Source organism: Anser brachyrhynchus (genome assembly GCF_964034855.1).
Source record: "Anser brachyrhynchus genome assembly, chromosome: 2".
Classification (NCBI taxonomy): Eukaryota; Metazoa; Chordata; class Aves; order Anseriformes; family Anatidae; genus Anser; species Anser brachyrhynchus.
In genome coordinates, this window is record NC_137695.1 from 57,473,559 (window position 1) to 57,495,762 (window position 22,204).

At 35.3% G+C, this 22,204-nt stretch overlaps 1 protein-coding gene across 21 annotated transcripts in view; it reads right to left on the reverse strand.

The window, feature by feature from the left end:
• CNTNAP2 (contactin associated protein 2) overlaps positions 1–22,204 on the reverse strand; it is a 1,160,459-nt gene that overhangs the window by 579,007 nt on the left and 559,248 nt on the right. For all 21 annotated transcript variants that reach the window (XM_080582584.1, XM_080582595.1, XM_080582598.1 and 18 more), the window contains 2 exons: positions 21,622–21,765; positions 13,297–13,561 (listed from right to left, as the gene is read on the reverse strand). In XM_080582584.1, coding sequence (XP_080438710.1) covers positions 13,297–13,561; positions 21,622–21,765 — 409 coding nt within the window. The remainder of the gene's footprint in view (positions 1–13,296; positions 13,562–21,621; positions 21,766–22,204) is intronic.

A 22,204-nucleotide genomic window follows, 5' to 3' on the forward strand; every position in this document is an offset into this window, starting at 1 on the left:
TTATTGTATCATAATGTTTTACGCCTTTCTAGTCATAATGTAGAAAAGTGAGCATCTCTTATATACATTATTTTTTTCAGTATCTCAGGCAGCTTCAACTGAAACCATAATAAAGCCCCTTCTTTTTGTAATTGTAACATCTATATTATAATAATTATATAATTGCAACATCTATAGTAAGTGTAGAACAACACTTTGACTTAAGTGTGGATGCAAGCAATTGACTACATTTTACTGTAGGAAAAAGATTATCGTTCAAACTACTGGTGGAAACACAGCTAAAGTTCTGAACAAAACATTATTGCCACTGAAGTCAAGCAAAGACCCATGAACTTCTTTTGAGACAAGACTTCATCTCAAAGACTTGAAATAATTATTAACTGGCTGTTTGAAAATCACAATCAATCTAAGTTTGTCTGAGGTGTAAAAGCACTAAATAAAAATGATTTCTGGCTTTGTTTTTAAACATGCTGATCTACCTACAAAACAAAGCAGAAAATAATAGGAAAAGATTGAATTTGGGGCATTTCAAATACATATTTTTAAGCTTTAAGTATTTTACATAAATACATAAATGTATTTATACAGTATATTAATATTGTAAAACTAAATATTTGTTTAACAGGCACCAATGAAGGCAAAGAAGGAAGGGCTGTACTCTGCCTAGTTCTGTGCCTTTGGGTAATGCTTCAATACATGTAGGTCATCCTCCTGACACCAGATTTTCTGTATAATACAGAGCAAAGCTTTACCACAAAGTAAATTTGATCAGGCACATCACTTGTTGCTAACACTAGACAAACAGGCTTAGTCTCCTAAATATGCCTCAGTACCACACTACTCTGTCCTAGATCTAGTGCTATCAGTAAAATCTGCCTTGTGTTGCAAATTCCAGATCCCAGAGACATGGCATTTGCTGTAATTGTTTGAAAAGGTAATTGCCTAAGTACCAACATCAGAATGTTAAAAAGGCTGTTTTGTTTCCTGGAAATCTGTGTGCTTGTTCTGTGATAAAGATGATTCCACTTGGCAGTTGATTTTAATGCATGTGTTAATGTAACTACACGATATGCATAAGAGCTGTTAAGAGAATTACAAAAGGTTAATGAATGAAATCATCATTTATAAGAGCTTATATTACGACATTCCACTATTTTAAATATGCAACAATAAAACCAAAGTCATTTTTGCATTTTAAAAGAATGGAGACTTCAAGTATTGTATATAAATTTCTTTTCTCAGAAAAGATACAGGGGAAGTCATGCCTCTAAACATGTTTTTTCTTTAGTAAGCAAATATTTTATAAAGTAGATGTGTAGAATTTTCAATATTTTTCTTCCATGAAAAACCTCCATAAAATCCCCATTCATATTAAAATAAACTATGTATTTTATAGTCACTGCTCCTCAGCAAGGCAATTAAGAGTGTTTTTTTGTTTGTTTGTTTGTTTTTCCCCATTCAAATACGTAAACTTAATGAGCAAGCTTTCCAAAGGCAATGTCTTCTGCCATTCAGTTTACAGAATCCAAAGGACTTTGGTTGCTGTTTCACCTCAGTGCTCATGTGCTGCTGCTTCAGCAGCATTTGAAAATGAAAAGAAGCAATGTGCAAAAAATGCCCAAAGGGACTCACAATATTTTTCAAAACAGAGCTATCGACATACAACTAAATTCTCCCCCCCAGCCCTGTGTACTGTGACCCAAGGATTTTTGCAGCTCCTGTGAACTAGTCAGAAGAAAAATCAACAACTAGACAGTGCAGACTATAGATGACACCATTTCAAGGAAGCACACTCTCAGAAATTGCTTTTAATTCTGTCAATGTCAGTAGAAAATGGCAAAATGATAAAACATATGACTTACTAACCAAAAAATAACCAAACCAGTTACTGCTAGGCTGGTTTACGAGAGCTGCCTTGTCCATGAAAAAAAAATAAATTCAGCCTTTGGGCTAGACACCATCCTGTGTCATTGATATAAACCTGGAGGTCAGCAGAAGCTCTGTGAATTTTAAATGGCATGACTGAAAACAGAATCTTTCCTCTAGCACATAAATTTTATGCAGCATAAAATATGTATGTATGCTTGACAACTTTTCCTTTCACTATATACAAAAGTGACTCTTTCTTCTCTCTAAAATAACACTGTCAAACCAAGAGGGACTGCCAGAAACCTGTCACAGATAATAATCTATTTGCCCAAGTTGCTGAATAGCAATGAAAAAGAAGATATTGAGTGTCAGTTTCCAGGACATAAATTAAAGTTCCATGCCTGTTCCATGTTCTCCTCCCTACCAAAAAATAATAATAATAATAATAATAATAATAATAATAATAATAATAATAATAATAATAATAATAATAATAATAATAATAATAATAAATAATATATGAATTTTAATGATTTTTTTCTCTAATTGCTTAGTGGTATTGTGGTACATATACCTAAAGATTAGAGATAAATAAGGTTAGAAGTTTCAAAACAGTAAAAATTCCATGCAAACTCAAATAAATTTCAAGGACATTTCCACTAGAAAGAGTATTTCTGGTTTTATTACAAGTACAAATGCTGAAAATACCCACTTTAAAACAAAATAAAACCTATTTTTATTCTTGCTTTTGGAGAAGGTGAAAAGGTAACACGGGGAGTTTTAATTTACTTAAATAATTCATTGACAGTGGTTCTGCACATTGTTATGTGCCCCCAGTTTGAAGTTTTGGTGCCATTATTATTATTTTTAAAAATGATATAACATAATACACGTAACCAACAATAATGCACATATCATGGTTCAAGACCCTTGATTTCCCAGCCTGTCCTTTAACATATTTTCACATGTAAAGACAATAAAAGTATTATCTGTTAAGTGGAAACTGTGTAACTGTGTCTCCAGTATTTTAAGATTTTTTTAAATCCCTAAAAACAATTGTTTTCTTGTCCCAGCAGGTTTTTGCACCCACTAAAGCTCCTTTCTGAAACAACGAATACTATGTAGTAGTAGGCCACTTTTCCAAACCCGTTAACTTCCCTTTTGCTTCTACTTCTGTAAGTAAACTTCAAGTCTGTAAATACAATATTGACCCTCTGTGTTTTTTGTTTCTGAAACACCACAGGCTGTGTCTATGTTGTCTTGTAATCAAGACCAGGGAATTATCTCTGTTTTCCTGGCCAGTTTGCCCAACACAGTTATTGATGTGGATGCAGTAAGCAAAGGCAACAAGAAAAGCAACTACAATTGTGCCAGCAAGTAAAAGTATTTAAGTTATTATAGATGATTAATCATATGTCAGGTTGTCACAAGATGTATTTAGCCAACTGCTTTCTCTCTGAAATAACAGTGAAGTAAAAAGTAAAGTTCATATACTATTGCTACATTTTCTCACTAGTCCAGTAAAAATTAAATCTGCTACAACAAGGTGAACTGAAGCCCTAAAACATAACACAAAGTCCAAACACATTTTTTTCAAGTAATATTAACATCCAAGAAAAAGTGTACAGGAACCATCTCTTCCTGTCATTAACAGAAAAATAGTCTTTTATGAAATTAGAAAACATAAGCCTATGGTGCTGAATGGTATTCATGTCAGTGCTGAAAGAATTCGCTGACATTGTTGCAAGGTTACTATCACCTATGAAAAACAATGTTCAGCATAGGTATATGAGTGCCAGAAATGGGCTTTCTTAAAGTGCTGTTTTTACGGAAGAGGAGGGAGAGCTGGTAAACTACTAAACTGGGGGAAAGAACATAACATTTCTGATATCCAGTAATTTACATAATAGAAAACATTCCTTTAATCTCTCTTTATGTTATATGAATACTCCATGGTTCCCTTGAGATACTTCTGTCTGATCAGGATGTGCACAAACACAACAAATACATTTACAGCTCTTGTCTCTATTGTATCATTTTGTTTAATTATTACTCCACTAAAATGAAAATAATAGCAGAAAAAAAAACTCAATTACCTTAATCAGCACATGCAAGTCCTGAAAGACCTTCAAACACACACACACAAAAAAGTTTATTCTGTCATGTCCTTTCTCACAGTACCTTCTTACAGATCCAAGAAGTAATTCTAGCTTTAACTAAAGAACCCTAGCTTACTAAACCAACCTTCACAGGGAGATTTCTAGCCAAATTAGTTTTTATTCAACAAAAATATACAGACAAAGTAGCCATTTAAGTAAAAACTCATCTGCTTTATGTAACTCAATGATATTAGACAGCTTTGTAGTGTTCAGAACTAAGGGGCTAACCTTTGATCGAAGTCACAAGAAAATTTTCATTGATTTGACTCAAGCCTGCCTGGCAACTACTGATGTGGATGGAGTAAGCAAAGGTAACAAGGAAAGGAACAGAAATTGATTCTGTTTCCTGTCAAATTTACTGAATTAAAAACCAGTCAGAAGTGTAAATTTCCAAATAGTTCTGTCCAGCTCCACTGACATAATTTACACTAGAAAGCTAAAATTCCCATTTAGCTATTGACTATTGGACCTCTTCCTGAATGAAATATATACAAATATGCAACATAGTGACTGCTCAAATGGTAGTTGCAAAAGGCCTTACTTCATCTTGCAGTATTAAATTACAGAGTGGCCTGCAAAGGTCCCTTCTAACTCTCTTCTATAGCACAGAGGAAAACGAGGCCAAAATAAGTAAACTGAACTTCAGACTCCTGTACACTTTTAGGAAGCTTGTTAAGATAGACAGTCTGCTTTCTTTTCTTCTCAGGTTTCTCCATCCTTGCAAGGTACCAGTGCAACCAACAGTTACATACTTTTATAACACTTCTCAGTGAAGTATCCAAAAATGGTACCACCTAAATTTTAGAATGCATAGCTTGGTGGGCAACTCTCCAGTGAAAATCAGTGACTGCTGAAGCACAATTCATCAAAACATTAACTAATCAGTTTTCTAAGTAGAAAAAGCCTTCAATCAAGAACTCTATTCCTTGCTCTGACTGGTTTGAGAGCATACTGTACTGAGATGCAGAAAGAGACAAGAAAACCATGAATAATGAACCCTACAAGTATGTCTGTTTCTCAGTTCTCTGTAATCCATAAATAAATAAATAAATAAATAAATAAACAAACAAACTATTCGTGTAGCTGCATTCACTGCTTAAAGTCATTAGCAAAAAATAAATATATAAAGAGAAATAGAGAGACAAAATGAGGCATGTATGGGAAGAAAACAAATAAACAAACAAACAACAGGGATATTCAGACTCTTCTAAGTCATCAAGCTTCCATGGACAGAATTTGTGTCATCTTGATCCTTCTGAAAAGTGTCTCACAGGTATCTGCCTTCACTTACCAATGTTCAGTGTATAACCTAGTATCAGTAATATGGGAAAGACATGATGGGAAATGTTATCTTTCCACCAGAAGTGCACTTTTGATCCATGTATACACATTCTCTATTTAAACCCTCATTCAGCAATATAGGCAGAAGTACTTCTAAATTCCCACATAAACACCCCTGGGAATTTTCACTGGAAGAGTGCAACTTTAGATCTGTCAGACAGTAACATGTTATTACCTTGAGGATGTTATCTTAACCTGAGGTCTAAAATATAATTGAACTGCAATTCAGATGACTTGAGACCTAGCAGGAAGAGGTGTGGAAAGCTTCCCAAAAGGATTCCATGGGGAGAAGTCTTATTTATTTAATGTGTATAAATATGACAAAATGGGATACTCATATCCCAAGTATTAATAAGTTTATGGTTGAGAAGAGGAACTAAAGACAGCCTTGAGCAGCAGCTGTGATACAGAAGATGTTAACTAGAAGAATTGGAACAGGAAAAAAGTAGCTCCAAGCAGATTAACTCAATTTAATGGCAGAAGATTTTGAACACTGAGAAATTCTGTGTTAAGGTATTATGGGCAAAAGAAGATGTTCCCTTTCAGCGACTTATGATTTGTACTGTGGGATAGAATCCAGAGGATCTTCACAGAGCCTGTTCTACTTAAGTTGAGCAGACGATGTTTAGATTTGAAAGATCTCTTTTTAGATTTGAAACAGTCTACAAAAAGCCGTCAAGTGAGAAGGTATATGCTTGATTAAATTAAGAGATTATTTATTGTTACCTGTCAGCATGAAAACTTTGCCTTTTCTCCAGAGGCACAGAAGTTGTTTTCTATACTAAAACAAGGATTTGGGGTTTGCTGTCAAAGAATGTCACGAAGCAACTAGATGATTTCTCAGGACTGCTGTTTTGAATGTTACTACCATTGTTTCTTCAGCCAAAGCAACATTCTTCATTTTTGTTAGCGGGTTGGAAGCTTTCCACATGTTGAAAGCTTTCGAAAACTTTGGCTTCATTGGGAAAGAATTTGGATAAAGTTTCTGAAACAGATAGATATAACTTGGCAGAAGGAAAGAAGGCAATTGGGACACAGACTGTGACTTCACTATGCAATGAACAGCATTTGCAGGTGACTTTTGGAAATATGGTGAGAGTTTTTTGGAAAAGAGAAACATGGGAGTCTGACATTTTCCAGTTGTTGATTTCTTCTGTGCTCAAGAAAGAAGACATCAGCATGTATAAGCTTATAAATAAATACAATTTTATCAACAATTTATACCTCTAATTTTAAGATCACAATTTCTGAGTAGGTTGTAAACAGGTGGCATATACTAAAATGAAATGATTTTATGAAGCAGAAAATCAGAATTCTTTGGTGTTGCAAACTATATTAGACTGTGTTTTAAAAGTTCTTCCAGAAAGCAATAACACTTCTTTCTTTAACCTGCATAGCCCAGCACTGCAACCATCACTCCCTTGGGTAAATCCAACAATTTCCAGGAAGTTTCCCTGAATGTGTGTCCATGATGCCAAAAGCAGAATTTGCTCCAAAACTATATGGAGCAGTAAAAATAAATCTCTTGACTATTTCTCTCCTATTATTATGCTGGGAGATACACAATTGTGAAGATATTAATCACAGTTTACTCTGTACAGAAAAGTCAATAGAATGTTTAACTCAATTTATACACAAGCTTTAAGTAATTCACCTGTGTAATTTTCCACTGTCAATAGCTTATTTCTTCTAATTAAATCTTTTTTATTTCAGCTTCCAGTGGGCCTGATTTTTCTCTTAGTAACAGCAGTTTATTATAATATCTGTAAGCAATCAAATGGTGGTAGTGTTTGAATAGGACCAATGTAAGAAAAAGGAAAATCGAGCGCCGTTGACTTTGTACAACAGATTTGCCAGTCTGATCACAGCTATACTGTGTTTACTAAACATTTAATGGAATGCTGGGTGGGATTTTTTTTTTTAATATTATTTTTTTTTTAATGTTCAGAGCTCTTTTTTAAAGGAGCAAACATCGAGATCATAGAAAAAGGAGAAAGTCTGTTCAGAAGACATTAAGTCTTCAAGACTTACCTTTGCCTCTTTCATATGCACTGAAAACTGAAGGCTAAGCTACATATTAAAGTAAAATATCCTGTCATAATCAAAATTTTGTTATGGGCAAAGGAGTGTACACGTTAGCAATCCAGTCAAAAAATTATCAGTAGTTATTAACAATTTTTTTATTGTCATCACCTAGCTAAAACCCAGGGATCAGACACTAGTTGTTTTTCTGTTGTTAAACAAACTACAGCTATCTCAAGTAAAGCCTGAAATTTTGCTTTGACAGGTCAACACAAAGTCTGTTGCCTTTTTCTGGTAGTGCAAAAATAATATGTACTAGGCTGTAATATAACCACCCTCTTTCTTTTCAACACACTAATGGAAAATGTTATGAATATAATGGAATGTTCATAATACAGATTATTAAATGCTTTAATCAGAGGTATAGAGATTAGGCAGAGGCTTGAAAAAAGTGACTGAATGCATGAAAAAAGCAAGATACATGGTATCTATCATTAAAGAAGAAAATAAAATTCATTTTTTCAAAGCAAAAATAACTTCAGAAAGTTATCCAGAAACTGATAATGCTGATATCAACTACTCGTGATTTTTTTAGTCACAACAATGGAATGAAAGATTGAATTAAGGCACAATAGACAGTTGAAATGCCTTTTACTTAGGCCAAATTTTGAATTCCAACCCACCAAATGAAAAGCTTCAGATACACAAAACCATTTTGATAATAAAATTATTATTATTTTTTAAATATTTCATGAATAAAGTACTGGGATGACTTATAGTTCTAATAAAGGTGAAGACATTAGATTAAGAAATCAAGAGAAGTTCATGAATAAAGTGAAATCTTCAGTGGGTAGAGCATGGGGTCAAATAAATGAAAAACCAATTAAATACTTCTTAAAAGACCACAGGACAAAAACAAATAAGACCTAAAAGCACTTGCTGTGATCTTCTAAAAGAATATCCCTGACAAAAACAGAAAAGACAACTGATGACAGCAGGCAAGGATCTCTGGAGTCAAAAGAAAACTATTAAAACAGACTGCCTGCTGGCAACTCTCAATTTCTGTGATTTTAAATGCAAAACAATAGCCCCTTCCATATTCCAATGAATTGCCTACAATTTATTGAAACTTTTTTTTCCACTGCCTGCTATGTAAATCTTTCATTGTCACCGTATTTACACGTTACATTTTTTTCCTCACTCATACTTTCTATTTGACCACCCTAACGTATTGTATCCCTTCATACACCATAGTAAATAGAAAAAGTAGAATTATCTGACACCAAAGAAAAACCGTAAAGCTACTTTTGGTTTCTCAGATAAGTAGTAGCTATCACATTCTTAACAGTTAACTGATTCTGCTTGTTCGTCATTTGATTTTCTTGCGTCCAAACTTTACAGGTGTCTCCAATACTTTTTACGATGTCCTATAAACTATGCTTCTTACTGACCGTATAGGTCAGTAATAAACACAGACCTATGTTCTATATAGGACTAGAAGTGTAGCTCATTTAGATCTACATTCTACACATCATTTCATTTTCATTTTTGTAAAGTATCATCAAAATATTTAAAGCTACAGCTGTCTTTCTGTCGTTAAACTATATGCTGTGTTGAATGAAGTATAAAAATTCTAGTAAGCCAACAAGAACCTTTTTTAAACAGTCTAATCCCTCCCAGACATCAAAAAACACTTTTTATAAAGTTGTTCATTATGGAAGTTTGCAATGCCCACCTATGAGTTGGAAAGGTGGGAATCCAACTATATTTGATATAGTGGAAGAGTAGACTTCCCTGTTTATCTGAAATCCACTCATGTTAAGTTAGATCTCCCTGAGACAGTGCATACAGAATTAGGAAACTTTTAGGGGAATCTTATGGTTCCTTCATGTGTTTAAGGAATCATATGAGACTGAAAAACAGAAAAACCGGACCTCTGTTTCATGCCAATATCATTAGTGCAGAAATTTGCAGTAATAAACTCTGCCACCTGCACATTGGCATACAGTTCTTTCATGTAATTCCTACCAGTTACTTCAACTAATGATTTCTACAGCCAAATTTAGATCATGCCCCACAATGAAATGCTGATATACCGATGTTAACATGGAAAGTTGACATTAAAAGCTGCTAATGAAAGAAAGTTGGTAAATTATGACATGGGTGTAGAATAAGAACTAAGAGACTTTAGCTTCCACCAGCAAAGATATGCTGTTACAGGTGGCAGGCATAAGTACAGCGAAGCTATGAAATTCAAAAAACACCTGCAACTAGGTTGTGGTTTTAGTTAGCTTAATTCTATGTACCTCCCAATAGACAAAAGTAAAATTATTCCTACCCTGCATATGCAGTTACAATAAAAAAATGCACACTTGATTTTACAGAAAAGTCTGCTTTGCCAGCTGTAAGTAAAACAAAACAGAACAAGCACAACAAAACAAAGAAACAAACAAACAAAAAAAGTGTGCATCTTATTTGTATAGGAATGCAACAATCAGAAAGTCTTTTGCTAAAGCCAGACAACTTTGACTTCTACACAAGTCCAGCTGGTTTATATGCTGAAGTCTATTAATTCCCTGCATAAGAAGGTAACAAGAAGCTTGCTGTGACATTACGCTCAAAACAGTGGCATTCATTCTGCAGTCTTCCCTGGCAGGTGTCATATTTTACTGTCTTACATTCACATATACAGTTATTTTCACATGCACTGAATTAAGTAGCAAGAAAAAATCAAGGCTTTCACAGGACAACTAAGCAAACGTAAAATGTCCATAATATAATATAAAATATTTATTTTTTATTATGGTGAAAACTATAATGACAAATGAAAGTACTAACTCTTCAAGATATCCAAACTATGATATTGGACTAAGTATGGAGAGTAAGAAAAATGTTACAGCAATACAAATGAATGGATGCATGTGATCATTGGGATATTATGTGAACTGACTGAAAAGATTTAGACTGAAATAGAAAATAGAAAATAGACTGAAATAGACTGAAAAGATTTACTCCGAAGAATATTCAATTCAGATTATTTCAGAATAAATTCAGAATATGAAACTTGGTTTTACGTTGCAGGACTTGGGGAATTTTTGTTGCTGTGGGGGAAGGTCTGGAGAAACTAAACCTAGCCTTTCAGCAGTTTTCATGTGTGTTTACCTTCCAGAATGCAAACTTAAGGCAATCTGAAAATTGGGTTCATTACAAGATAACCATTGAGCAAAATTAGTAGAGAGTTGGTAAAATCTTTATTTGCCATAATATTTGATAAAAAATCAACAGTGAAATCTTTCCAGGACCAAAAAGGTACAAGGAAGCACATGAAGAAGTATCAGTGTTAGTCACTTCTATCTGTAAGCTGGAGTTTTGAGTAGACATAGCTAAATAAGAAAGCATGAGGCTGATGAATACCTGTTTTTCCTAACTATGAAATGCCAGCACCTTAAAAAAAACTCGTGTTCAAGACCCTAGAGTATAACCAAAGCAGTACTTAATTCTTTCATGAGTGTATTTATATAACAAGGCAATGAAACACTAACTTGTAAGCTACAGTATTGATTTTTGTGCTCAAAAAAATTCCAATGGTGGAAGAAAATTTAATATATTTTTCATTAAAAATGTTCATTTTACAAAACAGGTGAATTCTGATTTCTTGTAATTACTATTCAAATATTATTCACTTCTATATTTAAACAATTCAATTCACCTTATGCTCAGCTCTATTTCATTAATGGGGTGAAAAGAGAAAACTTCTTCCCAAATGAATTGTTACTCTCCTTTTAACCTTTTCTCATTAAAATATTTATTATTTTTTTTACATTTTCTTAACTCCCTGTTTATATTACTGACTACAGAGATAATATATTTTCAACAGTAAATCAAACAGTAGACATAAAAAACATTGCCATTCATTGCAGCCAATGCTATCAACGAAGACTGAAATACCTGCACTATAGAATGAAGAAAAATTTTGGCTAAGTAACTAGGCTGACATATACAATGCTTCAAATACTTTGTGTATATGTGTGTGTATATCTAGACCTATCTGCGATCAACTTTGTATTTTCCAACTCATACTTAGGTCATGACTTTGCTAACAAATGGACGTGACATTGCAAACATCATATTGGCCATAGCTGAACCAGAAATGCCCATATTTAGATGGAAAGTACGATTTAGCAAAATCACAGAATCATACAATGCTTTGAGTTGGAAGGGACCTTTAATGATCATCTAGATCCAACCCCCCTGCCATGGGCCGGGATCTCTCACTAAATCACACTGCCCAAAGCCACATCAACCTGACCTTGAACAACTTCAAGGAAAGGGCATCCACAGCTTCCCTGGGCAACCTGTTCCAGTTATCTTTCTGGGCTGCAAGCACACATTGCCAGCTCATGTTGACCTACTTGTCAACCAACACCCTCAAGTCCTTCTCCTCAGAGCTGCTCTCAATCCATTCACCATCCAGCCTGTATTTGTGATTGGGATTGCCCCAGCCCAGATGCAGGACCTTGCACTTGGCTTTGTTGAACTTCATGAAGTTTGCACAGGCCCACTTCTCAAGCCTGTCTAGGTCCCTATGGATGGCATCCCTTCCTTCTGTTGTGCTGGCTGTGCCACTCAGCTTTGTGTCATGCACAAACTTGTTGAGGGTGCACTCCGTCCCACTGTTTATATCATTACTAGACATTAAATGGAAGCGGTCCCTCTACAGACCCCTGAGGGACACCATTTGTCTCTGATCTCTGCCTGTATATAGAGCCATTAACTTCAACTCTCTGGATGTGGCCATCCAACCAGTTACTTATCCACTGCATAGTCTACCCTTCAAATCCACTTCTCTCCAATTTGGAGACGAGGATCTTGTGTGGAACCATGTCAAAGGCCTTACAGAAGTCTAGGTAGATGACAGGAGTTAATTTTCCCTTGTCCACTGATGTAGTCACTCCATCACTGAAGATAGATGATGACCATACTAGATTGGTCATGCATGATTTGCCCTTCCTGAAGTCATGTTGGCTGTCTCAGTTCACCTCCCTACCTTAACATATGTCTTAACATGGCTTCAAAGAAGGTCTGTTCCATGATTTTCCCAGGCACAGAGATGAGGTTGCGTGGTCTGTAGTTCCATGGTCTTCCTTTCTACCATTTTTAAAAATTGGAGTGACATTTCCCTTTCCAGTCACCAGGGACTCCACCTGACTGCCATGACTTTTCAAATATGATGGAGGGTGTTTTGGTAACTACAACAACCAGTTCACTCAGGACCCTGGGATACATCAAGTATTTTTAAAAGACTGAAACAAACACACACCTTAACTTCCAGAAACAAACCTAACGATTTATAATTCTTTTGCACAGTATTTTTCCAAAACTTCCTTAGACAGGTACTGAAAGCTTTCTTACTTCTCCAGCATGACTCTGCAGAATATTTAGAAAATACCATGGTATTTTTCACACCAGCCCTGTGGTTAAAACAACTTGCTTTTTTTTGAGAGAGAGAGAGCTTCCATATTATTAGGCTACTCTCCACACAGGGATATAATATCATCCCCTGTTGAAAGCACATATTTTTGCAGAGAAGACTGAAAGACTGATTGAAAAAAAAAGAAAGTAAGAAGCAACACTGCCTCACAGTCAAGGAGTGATATGTCTTCTTGTTTTGATCACAGAATAAGAATACTTGTCTCTTATCTAACAACTGTTTTCTTCTTCTACTTCTTACTCATTGAGACGCATAATAACGATCTGCTTAAGTATGAATAAGTGTACTGTTGCAACTTCAATTTTAAATTTTGTAAAGCAATTTTTCCAATTTTGAACTCCATTATTCTTTTAAACAACACCAACACAAATTATATCAACTAAAAAAAAAAAAAGCAACAAAAAACACACTTACCTGATGAGATGTCTATTCGGTTCTTCTTGATTTGGGTGACATTGATGTGAACGCTGACTTTGCCTTCATTAATGTCAATCTCAACATTGCCCAGGCCATCTGCAAAGTTGCTGAAGACAAGAAGTCCATTGGGGTTCCAGGTTCGGAAAAGGAAACTGACTGAAAACAGATCCTGGCTTGGGCGACCAGGAACCTCAAGGTAACTGGTGTCATTGAAAAAGACAGGCACTGTATGTGGCTCCACACAAGAAAAACTTAAATTTCCCTAAGTAAAACACACACAAAAAAGCAACAACATAAGCAAAATTTTAAGATTCCACTAAATTCATAGCTACCTCTAGAAAAGCATTCTAGGTTTCATTCAATCCAGAGACTACTGTAGTCAATGTAAGCTCCATGTAAAAATGTGTTATTAATATTATCATTATTGTTATTATTATAAGGTGTTTGTTGACATTTCTGTTTTGCCTAGAGGCTTCTGCCAAAGAAGTGGCCTAATTATATTTTGCACTGTGCATACACATAGTAAGAGGCAGTCTCTGCCCTGAAGAGTTGTAGTCTAACAAAAAGCTTAGAGGAACGCATTAATATTCCCAGTTCAAAGATGATGAAATGAATCCAAGAGAAACTTGAACTTGTTCATGGTAACCAAAGGAATCTATAAGAGGGCAATAGTTCATGAAATAAAGTTTTCAAAATACCCTTATATCACCATGTCAAATCAGTACAATGTGTGAGGTTGTAAAAGAAGGACATATAATACCTTGTGAACAGCTAGCTTCTCTGTTATGTTTTCTGATGGATAATACTAGACAAGCTAATACTTTATTTCATGAAGTTGAATGATTTGGAGTGGCTGATCATGAACAATGCCTAATATTTTTGGTCAATTAATCATTTTCTCTGTAAAAGGAGTTGAGTTTTGCACACTATAAAATTTCAGTCTTAGGGAAACTGACAAAAATCCAGTCAGGTATACTGATCGCAAAAGCTTTAAAACATACTTGTAAATAAGACCAGAGTTACAGACATAAATTTTTCACTCTGGTTCAGATGTCATTTCTCATAAGAGAACACAATGGCAGACTGTATTATAGACATCATTTTTTTCCTTAAATATAATAAGCAATGTAAAGCTCTTATTTTAAACCACATTCCTCTAAGGAGATCTCTGTCCAGAACTGATATTTTAATGCTTCATTGAATAGAACAGGAAGACTTGCTCTGCTGAAGAACTGTTCTACCATGTGGCAAAGAGGACCTTGTTCTATGGTTAAGTTTTCTGATGCACTGTGGCAAAATGATACTCTGTAGCAATTTCAATTTAATTTGATAAGGAAAGATTTTGTCTGATGCAGTATCAGATGATCAGAGCAGCAGTTCCATTGCCACTTACTTCAACAATAAAAATTATTAAGGATTGAACAACATTTTCAGAGGTACTTAGATATTTAGATAGAAGGTTCATCTGAGCACTGTTCAGAATCCCAGTCAGAGTAAGACATAATTTTTAGCACATAAATATTTTAAACTGCAACTTACTGACTTTCTGTTACATATCATTCCTTTCATGACAAACACTTTTTTTTTATTATTATTCATAGTGGATAAATGCACCTGAAAAATCACCTTGAGGGAAATTAGAGCATTTGGATGCCAGATAGTAACTTTCTAAGATGTGTGGGTGGAAGACCTAAGTAAATTTTCTTAGAAGTACTTGTTTTCAGTTGGATAGATAATTGGGCTAGATAATGTCATAAGGAAGCAAGTCTGTGTACTAACAGACATTTTGAGACATGACTGATTATAGACATGACTAATTTAGACAAAGTCCTAAAAAAATCTCTTTTTAAAGGAATGAAAACACTTTATTTATGTCACAGCATGATACACCTACGTGGCAGATTCAGTTTCTTATTTAGTATCGCCATGTCACAACTAACAAAATAAAAATAATAAAGACTTTCTTGAGCGCTCAGATTTATTCTTAGATGTATTCTGCATAACTACCTCTTTTTCCTACAGAATGTCAGAAATTATACTGCTACACAGTCTACTTACATTAGTCAGTAATACAAGTAGTAGCTAGACTATCAGGTTACCTCCATTATCAATCACAAAACATTGGAGTTTCCATTACTCTGGAACTAAAGAAGAGATTTCTCTTTGCTGATCTCAAAAAAAGATTTGTTCCTATCTTTATGATAAAATTGCAACATCAGAAACCATGTTCTTTTCATATACCATGTATGTTCCACGGGTAACAAAATACATTTAAGGATTAAGGAAAATGATTAGCTAAAACAACTATAGGAATCTTTCAAATTGGAGTGTGAACTACAGAAATAACTACTTTCTCAGTAAAGCCAAAGGACCTCCCTTTAGCTGCTTTGATACTGATCAGCTTGACTTTATTTATTTATTTATTTATTTCAGTCTAAAAGTTGCTTAGAGATTTTCATTTCAAGCTTTCAGCCAACTAAGCACTATGTTGAAATGCTAACACATTTGTTTGGATACTTTCAGTCTGAATATTTCCAAGTGTGATACACATATTTTGGTTAAACCATAGGTTTTACATACAGAAAAAAAAAAACAAACTGGAATTTGGATGAAATACACTCTGCAACCCTTTGTTAACATTCTCAGTGTAGTAGTCATACTATGGATTAGAAATATATTTTGTTACATAGATAAGGTAATTCAGTGTAGGCACAGAGGACAATAACATTTTGTAAGAACTTGCATCTTACAATTCAGTCAGAGACACTAGTCACAGATGACAAGAAGCACTCAGAAAGCATTTTGTTAGACATTTTTAAGTTTCTCTTTCTGTCTTGTTACTGTGAAGAACTAACAATTTCCTTACAAATTAAGGCTTTCATATCCTGATGCATGAGACACTTGTACATATAACACCTATTAAGGTTAATGGAACCGAATCCATTCAAATCCTTTTTCACATCAGTGAGCTCATTTATCATAAACACTAACTGCATAAGAGATTTCTTGAGGAAGTAACATATAATTCTAATTTCTCTGTTAGCTAAAATGGTATTTTCCCTGTTGAAACATTTACACTAATCTCAACTGGATTCCCAATTCCCACTAAGATTGTACTTCACAAAAGGACTGTCTTAATTTAAGCCCATTGGATACACATTGTTCACTAGGTCTAGGCTAAAAATTAGAACTAATTTGCAGCTTGTCTCTATAAAAGCATCCGTGTTTTTCAAAGAGAAAGAGATCCTTCTGTGTAGATTCACAATAATTTCTGAATCCCAAGCCCCAGAAGGCAAAGGCAGGGATGGGGAGAATGAAGAACAGCCCACTGTAGGAGCTTTGTGACCACCTAAGGAACCTAAGGGTGCACAAGTCCAAGGGGCCTGATGAGATACACCCATGGGTCCTGAAGGAACTGGCAGATGAAGTTACTAAGGCACTGTCCATCATATTTGAGAAGTCATCGCAGTGCAGTGAAGTTCGCAGTAACTGGAAGAGGGGAAACATAACCCTAATTTTCAATAGGGAATAAAAGAAGACCCAGGGAAGTACAGTCACATCAGTCCTCACCTCTGTGCCTGGCAAGATCATGGATCCTCCTAGGAACTCTGCTAAGGCACATGGAAAATAAGGAGGTGATTGGTGACAGCCAACGTCTTCACTAAAGGCAGATCAAGCCTGACAAATGGTCAGGTCTGGTGGCCTTCTACAACAGGATTGCGGCATTGGTGGATAGGGAAAGAGCAACTAATGTCATCTACCAGGACTTGTGCAAAAGTATTTGACACTGTCCCCCATGATATCCTTGTCTTTAAATTGGACAGACATGGATCTGATGGATGGCACACTCAGTGGATAAGAAATTGGCTAGATGGTTGCACTCAGTATCAGAACAGTTGCTGTTTGACATCTTTGTTGGTGACATGGACAGTGGGATCAATTGCACTCTCAGCAAGTTTGCTGATGACACCAAGCTGTGTGGTGTGGTTGACACACTGGAGGGAAGGGATGCCATCCATAGGGACCTAGACAGGCTTGAGAGGTGGGCCTGTGCAAACTTCATGAAGTTCAACAAAGCCAAGTGCGAGGTCCTGTATCTGGGCTGGGGCAATCCCAATCACAAATACAGGCTGGATGGTGAATGGATTGAGAGCAGCTCTGAGGAGAAGGACTTGAGGGTGTCGGTTGACAAGTAGGTCAACATGAGCTGGCAATGTGTGCTTGCAGCCCAAAAAGCCAACCGTACCCTGGGCTACATCAAAAGAAGCATGGCCAGCAGGTCGAGGTCCCTCTCTACTCTGCTCTTGTGAGACTCCACCTGGAGTACTGCATTCAGCTCTGGTGTCCCCAGCACAAAAATGAGTTCAGAGGAGGGCCATGAGGAGGATCAGAGGGCTAGAGCACCTCTGCTATGAAGACAGGCTGAGGGAGTTGAGGTTTTTCAGGCTATAGAAGAGAAGGCTCTGGGGAGACCTTAAACCCATTTTCCATTATCTAAAGATGTTCTACAAGAAGGCAGGAGAGGGATTCTTTGTCAGAGAGTGTAGTGACAGGACAAGGGTTAACAGTTTTTAAAAAGAGCATATTACTATCAGGTATTAGGAAGTAATTATTTACTCAGAGGGTGAATGAAGGTTATGAAACAGGTTGCCTAGAGAAGTTGTGGATGTGCCACCCCTGGAAGTGTTCAAGGCCAGGCTGGACAGGGCTTTGAGCAACCTGGTCTAATGGAAGGTGTGTGTCCCCCCATGGTAGCGGGGGTGGAACTAGATGATCTTTAAGGTCCCTTGCAACCTAAACTACTCTACAATTCTATAATAATTTGCTGAATACCTTTCTGGGCAGTGATATGGAAGTCAAATCAAACATACAGTGTACATTTATACTCATATATGTGCATTTATACTGAAAAACTGTTGGCCTTATTAAAGAATTACTTATAATACATTGGAAGGGAAATTATGAAAATATCTCAATTTGGTCAGTTTGATCTTTGTATCATGATCTCTGTCTTGCAAGTTAGCTTCATGTTTACCTTTTATAAAGGATTTTTGCTTTCAGATCTTATCCCTTGTGGAAACACTACCTGGCCTTAAAAAAATTCTAAATTAATAGAGATAATGGATGAATACCTATCTTGCAAAAGAGAGCTCATGAGTTTATTAACACTACAGTACCTGTTAAATCAAGTTAGAGCATACAGTAAAGGCAATAATATTCTAGCTAATAGTTGTCATGTTGTTTCAATATTTTTCTTAAAATAGCTTATTACTCATCTTTGTTCCTAACATAATATTTGGCAAATGCAAATACTTTAAAGAAAACACTTATGTTAAATTTGCACATGATTGCTCTCAGTAATACATGGTAGAGCAGCTGCTGAAGTGGGTGGAATGTAGGCCTAATGTATGTAAAGACAGAGGGCAGCAAATATGATTCTTCTCAGAATTTTTCTGTTACAGGCTTTGGGAAAGTGCTGCATATTACACTTTAGTGCTTGTAAATGTAAACAAACAAACAAACCATAAATCAACTTACTCTTTTAGATAAACACAGAAAAGATGGACTGCAAGACTTTGTGTAAGCATGGTCTTTATTTCTGTCTTAGACCTGAACCAAGCTGTAAAAAAGAGTTAGCACCTACTGTTCTATTTAGTCACTGCCAACTCTTGTTTGCAACTTGATTCAGAGGAAAAGCAGACACTTTTATTATTTGTCGTGGCTCTCCTTTTCTCCCTTTTGGAGATGTTTATCATTTGTCTCATTTATCTAATATGAAAACAAATCAGGTTCCACTAGTAAGAACAACTGTTCAAGGCCATCCATCTTACTCATTCTCCCCAAAGATTTGTTGCTATGTTTTCTATCACAGAGGACGTGACACTCTCCCCGCCCTCCCCCCCCCTTTTTTTCCCTATATTGTTAATCTCAAAAGCTAAAAGGAATTAATCATTTAAGTAAATGTTAGAAGACTCTTGGTGGTGCACTCATAGTCATAACACCTATGTATGAGAGACCTAAAGATTTTTATTTATTAACTTTATTTTTGTTCAGAGACAAATCAAGATTATCTCCTTAAATTGTCTAGATCTCCTCATTCTATTAACTTGTCCATTTCCTTTTTCTGTGACTTTTGAAATCTGCCTATAAGAACATCTTTCCTTCTGTCTCACACCTCTTTCATATTCTTCTTTCCTCTTCTTTTTTTCCCCTGTGCTACTTCTTATAAACATATTGATTACTTCACCTCTGTTCCATTTCATTACATTTTGTTTTGCTTTTTCATATAATAAACTGTTTAGGGCAGGGTGTGCCAACTATTATGCATCTGTACAGTATCTCCTACAATGGAGCTTTGATCCTGGTTGGATTACTTAAGAGCCATCATCAGAAACATGATTATCAACTACAGTAGTCTCAACCAACTCTATTTTTTATGAAAAATCAGGCTCAAAACTAGGAGAAAAAGTCTTTTGTAAGAAACATACAAATCCATGTTGATTTAATTAGAGTAAAATAGATTTTGCTTTTGAAGAGTCGAAGCAATATAAGTTATATTACTGAAAGCAAAGGTCACTTCTATTTTTATAGATATTCTTAATATTGGAAATCAAGAGAGTCATCAAATTAAATTAGCATGTCACAGCCTCTTGATGAAGCACTAACACTGACAAAGCCACAGATGTGGATTTTGATTTCATGTTACAGGTAAAAGAACCTGTGCACAACCAACCAACAAGCCTGTCCTGTCAACCAAAACAACCAACAATCCTGTCCTCCCCCTGCCCCCCCCCCAAAAAAAAAGCAAACAAACAAAAACCAACCAAACCCACACAAACTAAAAATACAACCAAAAAAAAATAGAGAGATGGTTTTACAGAGACTTTAGGACTGCTATCTATGCTGAATTCTTGAGAGGTATTTCTGCTACAGAAATCTCTTAAGTAACACTTCTGTTCAGGAAGACACTTTAAGAAAATGTCCTACTAACTTACAGTGGACTGGACTGGTGCAAAAAGGGAAAAAAAAAACTTCTCGTGTACAAAGATCCTTTCCTGAATTAGTTATCAATCTTTGAAAAATGTGCTTAAATTACAAGTTTAATATGCACTGCAAGCAGGAAATCACAGGTGATTTTGAAAAAAAAATTAATTGAAAAAAATTCTAGAAGGGTAATCTTCTTTTTTTTGACATATATATCACTCTCTTTGCCTTTGACAACGCTGAAAAAAATCATTTATAGAAAAGGTTCTAAATATCAGGCTATATTACTGAGTTTGTACAGACTCAGGATTTATATCACATACTCAGAATTATCCTTCCTTATAACCTTGCTCATTTAGCCATATTGTTCATACAATTACATGAAACATCAATATTACTATCCAAGGAATAATGAAATGGTAATCAACCCTTTGAACTTTATCATTATTGCATGTATAAATCTTTACTATGTAATACTTAAAAAAAAAAAAAGCAACAGTGGAACCATACATATTGCTAGCAGGGGGTCGTGAAGATTGTAATCTTGTACAGAAGAAGGCCTTGAACAACTTACTCAGGCCATCTGAAGTTCACGGTAATAATACATTCTTTTCCTACCCACATTGCCTGTGTAAGTCATCAAATATTTTAAGGAACATTTAGAACCTTAAAGATATACAAATAAAAGGCTTTTCTTATTCAGCCTGCCTATAAAGCCACAAGTTTAAACTTGTTTTAAGGTTGCTTTAAAGCAACTATAAGTGCTTAAGCAAGAAAAAAAGAAAAGAAAAACTACCACCAGAATAAAATATTATTAAACTTTGTAATGTTAATAAGCTAAATAATGATTTTGAAGATGAGTACCTTGAGGCTTTTTAAAGCTACCAGAAAAGGGATCTAGAACCATCTCTTTCCAGTGATTTTTCACTTCAGCAATCCAACTAGCTCTGCACAGATGGAAAATACCAGGATTTAAAGCCATGAGAAACCTGCAATTGATTTAATAATAAATCTTGTCTACCCTAGTTGTAGATCACTATGATGGGGTCCATCTGTTTTCTTTTAAAAACTAGTTATATGATACTGAAGGTTAATTTTGAAAAGCTGAAACTTAACTCCCAGAAGTAAAATGCTCAGAGATAATAAAAAATTAAAATATTAAAAAAAAAAAAAAAGTCATAAAAGTATTTACAATGAGAACTTTGGGCACTTAATAAACTTTGTTTTGTATATTACATCATTACAGTACATCACAAGGGTATCTGCTACACGCACACACACAAACCTTCCCTAGAATGACAAGCAGAAGTTTAGATGACCATTAAATTATGTTCTCACCACATTAGAAGGCTCCAATTTCTTCCTCTTGGCAAGGTCAGTGATATTATTGCCATTGTAGTTGATGCTCTCCATACAGCCTTTGAAATTTTTCCTGCTGTTAGAACTTGGTTTTCCAGAAAAAGGCATGCCTCCAAAGGTTATCTTTGAATGCAACAAAAAATGGAAGATAGTTACTGGAGGGCAAAGACTTCTTAGATTTTTTAAACATATCTGCTGCAGACGCATTTGCTTTCTTTGAACACTCAAACACAGAGACTGATAGCTAGCAACACTGCTTACCATAAAAAGGAAGTTCCAAACAAGCACTGCAAAAGCAGGAAAAAAAAATCTATAAGGAATTTGTGATTGCAAATATTTATGGTAGCAAATCTCAATTGTTACTGTGCTTCTCCAAATAAAGAGCACACCCACAACACAATTACTCATAACAGACTGCTCTTCTGACTGCTACTGAATAATACTTGTCTCAAATAACCAAGTACTTGGAATAACTGTCCTTTTCATTATTTTTTTCAAGCAGAAACAAGAGTAGATACAAGATTAGCCAGACAAATAGCCTTACTTGAAACATTTAAGTATA